The sequence below is a fragment of the Colias croceus genome, chromosome 1, assembly GCF_905220415.1.
Source record: "Colias croceus chromosome 1, ilColCroc2.1".
Classification (NCBI taxonomy): Eukaryota; Metazoa; Arthropoda; class Insecta; order Lepidoptera; family Pieridae; genus Colias; species Colias croceus.
The window spans coordinates 13,539,133-13,552,650 of NC_059537.1; the positions used below are offsets into that span (position 1 = coordinate 13,539,133).

The following is a 13,518-nucleotide window of genomic DNA, read 5'->3' on the forward strand; positions in this document are numbered from 1 at the left end:
AAACACTTCAAGACGCGTATACCACAGTGATTTTGTATCAACATACTAAGTTTTAAGTGTCAAGTTAAACATTACAGCTGACGATCAGCTGTTAGCCATACTGCACGCAGGTACCCGCAAACAAAAAGTGAAATTATAACAACCACAAATACTTTTCATACGATAATTATTTGTTATATTGCAAAGCAATACTACATAAAAACAAATATACTGTCCGATATTACTTACTTTGTAGAGTTTTGTAACCAATAGAGGAGATTACAAATTTGAATATAATAATTCCTTAATATAAAGTACTGCTACTAACATCCGCGCCATCTTGCGGTAACATCAAGATTTACCAGGAAATTGTCAATAATAAATTTATAAAAACATGGCCAATAAGTGTTCCACTTGTGGTAAATTCTACGCGGCAACAGATGGCGCCAAATGTATGAAATGTAATACAGTATACCATAGGCAATGTCATAATATAAGTCCACAAACAAAACTCAATTCTAATTGGCAATGCAAATCATGCTTAAACAAGATATCTAAAATAACGCAAGATACGGATGCCGACGTATTTGTGGATGTGTGTAACGCAGACTTGGGAAACGAAACACCCACACTTGCGCGCGAGATTCAACTTTTGCGCGCGGAATTGTCTGCATTTCGGGAGGAAATGAGCCGCCTTACTAAAGTTGTTGGCGATTTTAGCTCACGGTTGGACGGAGTGGAGGAGAGGGTGAGAATGCTGGAGGATTGCAACACAGCGAAAAAAGATGCGACTGAGGAATTAGAAAACCTAAAAAGACAAATTAATGAAAATGAGCAAGCGCATCTTTTAAATGATCTGGAAATTTCGGGAGTTCCCGATATTACTGGTGAAAACACTATGCACACCGTTGTTACACTTGCGCAAAAGCTGGGTGTAAATCTCGAAGAACGGGATGTCATGTGTGCTTACCGTGTAGGCGTGAAACGTGACCGCGCATCGAGTATGGACAGCCCGCCTGGCACTAGCGCGAGCGCTTCGCGCGCGCGCCCGCGCCCTATTGTGATACGTCTCGTGCGCCGCAGTGTGCGCGATCAGCTGCTGCAGTCGGCGCGCGTGCGACGCGGGGTCGATACGTCAGGCATGGATATACCGGAACAGCCGCGCAGATTTTATGTTAACGAACGCCTTACGCCATTGAATCGTCACCTATTTTATCTAGCAAGAGAGGAAGCGACTGCAAAAAAGTGGCGCTTCGTATGGACCCGCGGTGGACGTATCTTTGCCAGACGTGACGCTAAGTCATCCTCTCATTGGATACGCTCAGAAGCGGATCTGCGTCAGGTTTTTGGTTGGTGAACCATTTAGCAATTATTGTTGTATGCTATATCATATCCGAAATTATTATGAAACATCCATGCTATATGAACATATGTATACTACTTTCAAACCTAAAATTGTTACATATTTTTCTTAAGTTTATTAAAACAACGTATAATAATTTATCGTACCGTAGAATTTTAAATCATTCTTCTAAAGACATAGGGGCTAATATTGCAGATATTAAAATTATTACTTTGAAACCATTATTTAAGGAACATAAGATTGGTGTAAGACCTTTTCACCTAATATTATATAATTTTATTTCAATTGCAATTGTTAAGGCAATTGTATCTGTAATGCTTAACACAAATAATACTTGTCACGTTCGGTATGTATTGTGTTATAATTATATAGAATATATTATTGTGGAGTGTATATGTGTGGTTGGGTGGCTCGACGTTTTAATACAATATATTATACTTATATATCCCATAAATTGTTATAATATACCCTTATTATATTATTTAAAATTACTTGATTTATTGTTTAAGTTTATTTTTTATTATATGATTATTTCAAATATAAGGTTAATGTATATATACCAAAAATTTTTAATCTTATATCCAAATGATTAGAAACAAATTTTTAAAAATTGGTTTGCTTAATCCGGGTTCGTTAGGAACGAAACACGATGAGTTGATTGCAGCGGTGGAACGTCACGCCGTGGACATTTTGGCTCTCAACGAAACCTGGCTACGAGAGGGAGAAGAGGGACGTGCTCCTCGCATACCCGGCTATCGCCTCAAGCATGTCCCGCGCCCGCCCAGTATTCGTAATCGAGGTGGTGGGGTAGGCTTTTATGTGGTGCGCGGGTTGTCGTTTAGCATACTGTCGTACCCTCCACACCCACAAGTAGAACAAATGTGGATTAAATTAACAATACGAGGTAAGTCTATCGCCATTGGTACTGCATATCGCCCGCCCTGGTTGGACTGTGGCATATTTTTAGACGCAGTTTCAGACTCGCTCAGCGCACTTGTGTGGTGCGATTACATAGTCCTATTAGGAGACTTTAACATCAATTTAAAACAAAATTCAATAAATTCAAATAAATTCAAACAATTTATTCAGGCCGCGAATCTTACCCAGCACGTTACTGAGGCAACTCATTTTGTTAATGATAGTGAAACATTGATAGATTTAGTTTGCACTAACGCTCCAATCTCGCACATACAAGTAGATCACGTAGAACCTCTTAGCAACCACGCCTTTATTGTTTGCGACGTGAATATTCGAAAGCAAAAATTTGTTTCAAGATGGGTTACCTACAGACCGATTAAAGACATTGATTTGGATGAATTCAATGATTGCCTATCTAGTATAAATTTAGATTTTATATTTAATTTGGACGACATTAATGAAATGGTAAAATATATGACAAACTTTTTAATAGTACTTTTCGACAATTATGCCCCACTTAAGACAATAAAAATTAAGGAAAAGAATTATCCTTGGATCACTTATAATATAAAACTTATGATGGCGCGCCGAAATGAAGCTCAGGTTAAGGCGAAGAGACATGCTCGGTATAAACCTTACTATAATGATCTAAAAAGGTACGTTAAATCTGCAATACTGCGAGAAAAGGATGCCTATTTTAATAAATACGTTAACTGCAACATCGATAAACCTAAAATATTATGGAAACACATTAAGAATCAAGTACATATTAAGCCTGAAAAAGAAATGGCGTTACCTGCGCACATTAACAATCCTGATCTAATTAATGCACATTTCATCAACGTACCAGGAAATAACAATGTATCACAACACCTGATTAATTACTACGAAACGGAACGTTTTAGTTGTAATGTGTTTAATTTTAGTCCTATCCGTAAATCTGACATTATTAAAGCCCTTAAAACTCTCGAGTCCAATGCCATTGGAGTGGATGGATTATCCTTAGAGATGATTAAGCTTGCTCAATCGCTCATAGTACCAGCCCTGACTCATTTGGTGAACAAGTCTTTTGTCACCAGTATTTTTCCGGACCTTTGGCAGGAGGCTATAGTAAGACCGATAAAAAAAATACCTAATCCACAGGGAATCAAAGATCTCCGCCCCATTAGCATTTTACCTTGTTTTTCCAAGGTTATTGAAAAAATTGTTCACTCACAACTCTCTGGTTTCCTTGAATCTAAAAACATTCTTCCACATCGACAATCAGGTTTTAGAAAAGGTAGGAGCACTACTACCGCTCTATTGGACGTTGTAGACAATATATTGGAAGCTCAGGATGATGGTAAGTGCAGCATTTTGGTCTTGCTGGACTATTCTAGAGCATTTGACAGCATAAATATTGATCTCCTTTTAGCCAAATTAACCTACTACGGTTTAAGCGACCCAGTTGTTCGCTGGTTCAGGAGTTATCTCAGTAAGCGATGCCAAACTGTGGCCGTAGAAGACGATGATGGTAAGACTTGCTATTCGCAACCCGTAGATCTCATGAGAGGAATTCCTCAAGGTACGATATTGGGCCCTTTACTTTTTATCATTTACACCGCTGATATAATTAAAAATATACACCATTGTAAATACCACCTCTACGCAGATGATATTCAGTTGTATATCTCATTTACGCCTCAGGAAAAGCTAGCAGCCATCGAAAAACTAAATGCTGATCTCGCCCGCATAGCTACATGGTCTGAACAAAATGCCTTAGTTTTAAATCCCTCTAAAACTAAATTCATGATCCTGGGTTCTCATCACCACATCAAAACTTTTGAGCAATCGATTCCACCAATATACATAAATGGAGAGGCAATAGAGCGGGTGAAGGAGGCTCGTAATCTCGGTATCGTCTTCGACGAGTCGCTGCGGTTTGAAAAGCACATTAACCAAACAATTTCCAATTGTTACTACCGGTTAAAAGTACTCTACCGTATCAGAAGCCATCTGTCAACCAAGCTCAGAATTAGATTGTGTGATGCATTAGTGTTGTCCAAATTCAACTACGGTGACGCGTTATATGGTGATCGAATACTCGCGCGCTCAAAGAAAGCTATACAACGAGTACAAAATGCGTGTGCTCGCTTTTGCTGGGATGTGCCCCCCCGATCCCATATATCGCCATACCTAAACAATGCCAGGATTTTAAATATGGAAAATCGGCGAAGGCTGCATTTTGCTGTTCTACTGTTTGCAGTTATACGGTCCAATGTACCTTCATACCTCTCCGAAAAACTATCTTGGTTGGGAAATTCGGACACGGTATACAGAACAAGGGCGTCTTTGTTTAGTCTGGCTATGCCTCGACACCACACCATGGCATTCAGAGGTGCTTTTAAATACCGATCAACTAAGTGTTGGAACAATTTGCCCCCACCATTACGCAATAAAAGCAGCGTGCCGAGCTTTCGTAATGAATTAAAAAAACTAATAATTCAACGACAAATCAGCCAACCTTAGTTGGTCTTTTAAAAAATTTTTAGTCTATTTTATCTAATCAGTTTTTTTTTATTTTTGCCAGTTTATTCAATGTTTTATCATATATATATGTAAATGGTATAATATTAATATGAGTATCTTGTATTATAGTAGATATAGTACGCATATATGTAGCATTTTTGCATGGATATAGTATCTGTTATTCCATATTTATGTAATGGATGTGTAATATATTAAAATATTATATGTAAGATATGTATTATTTGGAACTTTATTATTTTATAATTTGTAAATATCACTGCAAACGTCAGTTGCGATATGGGAACCACTGAAAATCAGTGCTGCGGCTATTAAGCCACAGATTTCCTGAGTGGTATCCCTGTCCAACACACATACTATAGTCAACCACATAAAACTTGTACAAACGAGACCATACACCTACTTCTTTTATAAATTGTAATTTTATTTAATTGTTTTTGTTCATTGCAAGTTACTTTGTTGTTTTTTCTTTGTATTTTTGTGTGTTGGATTAAATGTATTTTCTTTCTTTCTTTCTTTCTATTTAAGTCTATAATAGCCAATTTATATAAAAACTCTTTATATAAATTAACTACAATTACAATTTGTAAAAAAAAAAAACTCTTTAATGCTGTATGTAAAGTAGGTTTTTCTTTGGTTTTTCCCCGTTATAATTTACATTTGGTGGAAAATGGACTTTGCTCTATATTATAATTTTAATTGACCGAGTGTGGGAATCGAAATTTTCCACTTTATGCATTTATTATTAAAATTTTTGCTATTAAGAGATATATTTTATAATAAAATACAATTATCACTACTAATAATATAAATGCGAGATACCTTACAGGACGTATTTAGTTGATATTTGGAATAAAAATAGTTGAAGACTCAGGATTAAATAATATAATACTATGATAATATGCTAGGTACATAAAAAAGCGTATCAGAAGTGAAACTTCTTTGAAAAGATTGCTTGCTTCATTCAAAGATACCAAAATCGTCATTTTACTCCATGACGTGACGGCATTGCCATGACGCGACCTTGAAATTTTACTCTTAACGTGCATAAAGAAGTTTCACTTCAAAAATTTCGCACTTTTAAGTGTTGAAATTTAGTTAAGCTTTTTGTCGTTCAATTTTTTATGAATGCAACCGTGTATTAAAATACTTCATGATAATATATTATACAACCGCGACCCGGCCTCTATGTCAGTATTATTTAATTATTTTTAAATTATGCAACGAATGGAGCATTTGTCCTAGAATCTTAATTAAATTTTATCTTAATTTCTTAACTCGTTCATTAACGTATCATTTATTTTTTGAATTTTTAATAGTATGCACATATTTTAATAGTATATCTACGCACGATTAAAAAAATATCACTTTATATTTTATGATGAGAATTTCTTACAAAACCGGAATTCATTTTATTCCTTTTATTTTATATTATTTATATAATATGTAAATAAAAGGAATAAAATGAATTCAAATGATTTAACAAAGATAAATTAATAAATATATAAGAAATTTATTAAATATACATTTTTCTTATATATTTAAAGTATTACTTATTATTATTATTACTTATATATTAAAAGTATTAATACCTTGTAATATAACCATCAAAGAAAAAATCTGCCGAGCGGTGCCGGGTGAACCAGGAAGTATCACTTAAAAATAAGATTTTCTACTATAAAACGGTTTATTGATAACCCATGTAATAAAATTGGTGTTGAATATTTATATTTATTTATTTATTTACAAGAAATGCTTTTATTATGTTAAATTAAAAGGAAATTACTGCGGAAATACGCAAATGTTGCGTATATTTTTTAATTTTATTTTTGTACCAAAAATGCACCGTATTTTTTTATATTTACGCCGCATCTTGGTATATTTTTATAATAAGAAAATGTAATTATATTTCCTTATTGACTAATTTATGCAGTTTTAAGGTATTTAAATGAAGAGCTGTGCACATAGTGTTCAGCAATAAGCTTTTACCAGCCTACCCTTTATGGTCACACAAAATTATATAAACAATATATTTTTTCAAAATTACAAACCTGGTATTTTTAATTTTAAATACGTAAGACAATTAGCGTAAACAGTGAGGTAACCTACGTATCTTTCGGTTGCAAAAAAACTCATATATAGTTAATACTAGCTTTCCGCCCGCGGCTTCGCCCGCGTTTTCAAAGAAAAACCCGCATAGTTCCCGTTCCCGAGGGATTTCCGGGATAAAACCTATCCTATCTCTCAAGTTGGATCGAACTGCACACGGTGTGCGAATTTTATTACAATCGGTTAAGTGGTTTAGGAGTCCATTGAGGACAAACATTGTGACACGAGATTTATATATATTAAAGAAGATATTAGCTGTGCTCCGCGCTTTTACCTGCAGTGCTCCGCTCCTGTTGGTCTCAGCGAGATTATATAGCCTATGGCCTTCCTCGATAAATGGGCTATCTAACACCGAAAGAATTTTTCAAATCGGACCAATAGTTCCCGAGATTAGCGCGTTCAAACAAACAAAATCTGAAGATTTTGTTTATAATATTTATAATATTAGCATAGATGAACTTACCTAAAATCTCCTCAAGCCAGAAGCATGACACATACAAGAAGATGGCCACGCCCAGCCAGAAGCCGATCAACAGAACAGCGAGGTACTCCAGCATTTTGTGCACTTATCACTTTATTATTTCAATAATATACCACTGAGTTTACATTATAATCTACGAGAGATTTTTATTTTGTAGCGTACTTCAAAAGTGTTAATTTTTGTATATTTGAACGTATATTGTGCTTTGAGTTATTATTTGGTTTCCGTATTCATTGATACTGGGGAATTTAAATCAAATATCAATATAATTTGTCAGAGTTTCCATTATATTATGCTTAACAAGACGATAAAATGTAATAGACTTGTTGAGAATAAATTATTTGTTTCGTAGGTAACCAATAGGTACCTATACTTAGAAAATTATTTCCACCATGGTTCTAAGAAAATGTGTAAAAGCGTGTAAACAACGTTTATAATTGATATAATTATGTTGATTATAGGTTTTCCATTCCTTTCGTAATAATAGATCATATTTAAAACAAAATGTATGTTTGTTTTTTCCGTGGAAATTATGTTATATATTTATTGTTGGCTAGTTAGTTTCGTGGTTAATTAGTTTAACTCCTAAAAAATCGAAATAGCTTATCGATAAAATATCAACCCTATCGGAATGTTTAAAGACTTTAAAGTTGTTCGCGATTTCATAATATTAATGCAAAATATGGAACAATTGCCCAATTAAAACACCTTTTACAAAGTTCAATGTTACATAACACATGACGTGTATGCGGTAGATGAGTTAACCGTCATTACCTTTATCGAGATATAAACAAACAGGTGTACTGACTTCTCTGTCATTTCTTGATTATTTAGATTAAGGTTTTACGTAATGCTCATGTTTATATTAATGCTTCAAAGCGAGTGGTCACAAGATACGAACTAAGATTTTTACAGGCGTTTCCAAAACGACGGAGATTCTCAATGCATGTTATTGAAGTACACGACATCATTATAGTAGGTAAGTAAAAGAAATATACCGTAAAACGCTCACAGAGGTAGAGGCAATAAATTTTATTTAGTAGTCCTTTATTTGTCAATGGTAACACATTACACCCAATAAGTTCTATATACAACATGCTAAACTATTAACTTTTAAATTATTCAAAATAACGCCACAATAGAAGAAGTTCATAAGTGGAAGTTCATAAGTGGGAGTCGAGCATTGCTTCGGCACGAAATGGGTCAAGCTCGCACCGGGGAAGTTACCACACCCTCACAGAAAACCGGCGTGAAATGGTGGCATATTAACAGTATGCTACCGTGTTTCGTACGGTGAGTGAGGGGTCCGGAGACCCAAAAACAACCCCCAAATATGAACGCGGTATTATCAGGCAGAATACCCCAGGAGGGTACCGGCACCTACGGTGCAGGAGAATCCCTCCCGCAGCGCCTGCGCTGCGGCAGCCCGTCGTATTCTGGGGCGGGCATAATTCCGCTCGGTCATGTGCCAAGGGGTTCGCAGAGCAAGCGAAGAAAATCACCCCCCTCCACTCTCACGGTGGACTTTTGTAACATCCGGGGGCTGCACACTAATTTAAACGCCGTCCACTACCATCTTGAGACGGCTAAGCCGGCCTTGCTCTTCCTGACTGAGACTCAGATATCAACTCCGGCCGACGTATCTTATCTCACATACCCTGGCTTTAAGCTGGAGCATACTTTTGCACCGCGTGCCAGGGTATGCGCATACGTTAGGGAAGATATCTGTTGTCGACGTCTTGGCACCCTTGAAGGTGAGGATCTGTCCATTATCTGGCTGCATATTGACTGCGGCGACCACCCTCGCGTCTATGCTTGCCTGTACAGATCCCACAGCGGGAATACTGGTACCGACCGTTTATTTGAGCACATCCAAGAGATGATCGACACTTTGCTTGTACAGTTCCCTTCTGCGGAGCTTGTGGTTTTAGGCGATTTCAATGCCCACCACGTTGAATGGCTTGGGTCGCGTACAACTGACCACGCGGGACGAACTGTGCACGATTTCGCTCTAGCCTATGGCCTAACACAGCTGGTCTCATCGCCTACGCGAATACCGGATGTGGAGGGCCATACTCCCTCTCTTCTGGATCTTCTGCTGACCACACATCCCGAGAACTATCAGGTCTCCGTCGTGGCCCCACTGGGGTCATCAGACCATTGCCTGATACGGAGTATGGTGCCACTTACGGGTTCGAAACAGCAGACACCTGCAGCTCGACGCCGTGTGTGGCACTACAAGTCGGCAGACTGGGACGGAATGCGTGGTTTTTTCGCTTCCTACCCATGGGGGCCTGTTTGCTTCTCCTCGGAGGATCCCAACGCTTGTGCTGAGTCTATCACTGACGTGGTACTGCAGGGTATGGAACTATTTGTGCCATACTCTGTTGTGCCCGTCGGTGGCAAATCCAAGCCTTGGTTTGGACGTTCCTGTAACATGGCGTCTCGCCAGAAACAGGAACTTTTTCAAGCCTGGGTTGCAGCAACGGCGTGTCGCGATCCAAGCGTTGGTCTCATCAGGAAGAAGTACAACTTTGCCTCCAGATCCTACAAAAGAGAAATCGCTAGGGCTAAATCTAGTTATATTGGTGCACTTGGCGATAGACTAACGCGACTTCCTTCGGGAACAAGGGCGTTTTGGTCCCTCGCCAAGGCCATCCAAGGTAACTTCTGTCGTTCATCCTTTCCACCTTTGCACAAGGACGAAGACTCTCTGGCCCATTCCGCTAAAGAGAAAGCCGAACTCTTGGGCGCTCTCTTTGCTAGGAACTCGACGCTTGATGACAGGGGAAAGACACCGCCGACCATCCCGCGGTGCAACCATTCAATGGCGGATATACGTTTCACACAACGTGCCGTTCGAAACGCTCTCTTTTCCCTTGACATCCATAAGTCGACAGGGCCGGATGGAGTCTCCCCTATTGTGCTTAGGACATGTGCTCCTGAGTTGGCACCGGTTGTAACGCGTCTTTTTCGGCTCTCTTACGCCAAAGGCATTGTTCCGAATTCGTGGAAGACTGCTCTTGTCCACCCAATCCCTAAAAAAGGCGATCGCTCAAATCCGTCTAACTACAGACCGATCGCCATCACTTCTTTACTCTCCAAAATAATGGAATCCATTATTAACAGCCAGCTCATGAGGTATCTGGAGGAGAACCAGTTGTTAAGCGACCGGCAATACGGTTTCCGTAGTGGTCGCTCGACTGGTGATCTTTTGGTGTACCTCACTCACAGATGGGCGGAGGCGGTTGAGAGTAAAGGGGAGGCATTGGCTGTAAGTTTGGATGTAGCGAAAGCCTTCGATCGGGTCTGGCACAAGGCACTTCTAGCGAAATTACCATCTTTCGGACTTCCTGCGAGGTTATGCGATTGGGTTGCCAGCTTCCTGGAAGAGAGGAGCATTAAGGTCGTTATCGACGGTTCTTGCTCTAAGCCTCTTCATGTGAACGCTGGTGTCCCACAAGGCTGCGTGCTATCTCCTACACTGTTTCTTCTGCATATCAATGATTTGTTACAAATCAGTAACATTCATTGCTATGCAGACGACAGTACGGGGGATGCTCTTTATCCCGGCCGTGCAAACACCTCAAAGGAAAGCCTCAATGAGAGTCGAAACAAACTTGTGTCTGAAGTCGAGTCTTCTCTCCAAGAAGTCTCGGATTGGGGCGAACTTAATCTTGTCGAGTTCAATCCCGTAAAGACACAGGTTTGCGCGTTCACCGCTAAAAAGACCCCATTTGTCGTAGAACCTCGGTTTAAGAGTACTCCCCTTAGTATATCGCCGAAAATCGGAATCCTCGGAGTTGAAATCTCGAGTGACGTTCAATTCCGCAGTCATTTGGAAGCGAAGGCTAAATTAGCCTCGAAAAAACTTGGTGTGCTCAGTAGATCGAGACAGTACTTCAAGCCGGCCCACCGACTTCAGCTGTACAAGGCTCAGGTGCGACCGCATATGGAGTACTGTTCTCATCTCTGGGCCGGAGCCCCACAGTATCAACTCCTTCCTCTTGACCGCATCCAACGTCGAGCAGCTCGAATTGTCGATGACCGTAGGCTTTCCGATAGGCTCGATCCACTGTCAGTGCGGAGAGACGTTGCGTCTCTCTGTATACTGTACAGAATCTACTATGGGGAGTGCTCTGAGGAATTGTTCCACCTTTTACCAGCCGCACAGTTCCACCACCGGACCTCACGCCGTAAAAACCAGTTCCATCCGCACCATCTGGATGGTTGGCGCTCCACCACTGTCCGCTTCACCCGCAACTTCCTTCCGCGTACGGTGAAACTGTGGAACGATCTGCCACCTGCGGTGTTCCCGAACAACTACGACATTGGGGCCTTCAAGAAAAGAGCGTATTTGTCCATTAAAGGCCGGCAAAGCACCTGTAACACTACTTGTGTTACAAGTGTTTATGGGCGGTGGTGACCACTTAACATCAGGTGGCCCACCTGCTCCTTTGCTTGCTCTGACATAAAAAAAAAAAAAAAAAAAAAAAAAAAAAAGTTCAAAATAAGGCTATTTTATATTTAAACCGTTAAAAGGACGTTCAGTATTGTTGGTCACACAATGACCAATATATTCAAGTCACGTAAACTTAGTCATAAAATACATGCGTAAACTTAAACATATAAAGGTGTGTATAGGTCTACCAGAATCTGATGGCATATTTATATTTAAGAAATAAAAGATTTTCATGTGGCAACTTATTTGACAACTATCAAATTGTTTGTCAAATTATTTGTCTTTTTTGCAGTTGATGAATAATTTTTAGGATTTTGTCTAAAAAATCTTCGAAAATGTCGAAAAAGCCGCTGCGATCACAAGCAAGAGGTCTTGTTTATAATGTCTATAGAAAAACATTCGATGAAGAAGGGTCAAACACATCACAATTTTCAATTTTGAAGATTTTATTGGTAAATTGGACTTACCCGTTTTGATACTTTAAATTACAAAATATTATATGTAGGTAACTATAATATTGTTTGTTGATTAGAATTTAATTTTATGAAAACTTATTACAGGAGTTTCCAATACGGCTATTCGTCAAGTCCAAGCTGTCCAAGTCAATTTTATAATGTGCGTATCTGTTAATACTTACGAAAATAAACATAGTTTTATTTTATTTTTATTTTATTTTATAAAAAATTATAAGCAGTTTTGATCTACATTATCATTATATCGATATTTTCACATGGCATACTGGTAATGAATATACAAATATAGGTATGTGTAAAATATAATAATATGTATAACCTGTATAAAAGTAATATGTATAATTGTATATTATACATATAAGTATGTACCTACATAATATTAAGTGGATAATATCTCATTATTAAGAACAGTATTGTCCACTTATGTAATGTGACTAATTATATTGAAATCAAAATAAAAAATAAGCAGTATCAAGATCGTTCAGTCCATTTTCCCTAGGGTTGCACACTCTAAATTTTGATTTCCCTAATTGCCATCAGATTCTGGTTTACCTATATTTCCTAACGTGTGTATTATGATAAAAACCTTTAACGAGTTGATAAAAAAAATATATGATAACATTTACAAATATTAAGACAATCCAGCGTAGGACTAAGGCCTCCACAGATTTACGTGAAATAGTAGCAAGTGAATACTGTATTTTATTCTATGAGCTCAGTATTTCTTTATCCTAAACAATTTGCAGAGATAATCACAAATGTGATGAACCTTTTTAATAAATAAATAAATGTTTATGTTACCTAGATGTCGCAAGCCATCAGGCGACTCAAAAGCGTCTAATATTAAAATCCCTGTTGTGGAATAGGGTCACCTGACGATAATGAACGCTGCTACAATAATTTACAAGCTAAAGGCCCGAAAATATGCCTCTTTAAATAGGCTAGGTTAAGGAAATAATTGATGACGGGAAAAATAATAAAAAAGTAATATAATATGTGAATTGAAATATTTGATTCATTCATAATGGATCGTTTAGAAATCGATAACGATTTAAATTAATATCCACAAGCCAATAAACTATAATTTGCCTATTTTAATTGGACCATTATTGAACATGTATCATCTAAACTCCGTTAGAATCCCATCAAATTGTTTACCGTAAAACACAAGTTAAATCTAAAGGTCGTTTTAACGTAGAATATAAAT

At 38.0% G+C, this 13,518-nt stretch overlaps 1 protein-coding gene across 4 annotated transcripts in view; it reads right to left on the minus strand.

The window, feature by feature from the left end:
- LOC123696652 overlaps positions 1-13,518 on the minus strand; it is a 102,150-nt gene that overhangs the window by 14,117 nt on the left and 74,515 nt on the right. For 2 of the 4 annotated variants that reach the window (XM_045643010.1, XM_045643001.1), the window contains exon 2: positions 7,359-7,615. The exons of the other annotated variants lie outside the window; for them this stretch is intronic. In XM_045643010.1, coding sequence (XP_045498966.1) covers positions 7,359-7,452 — 94 coding nt within the window. In that variant the 5' untranslated portion in view covers positions 7,453-7,615. The remainder of the gene's footprint in view (positions 1-7,358; positions 7,616-13,518) is intronic. 4 annotated transcript variants of the gene reach the window in all.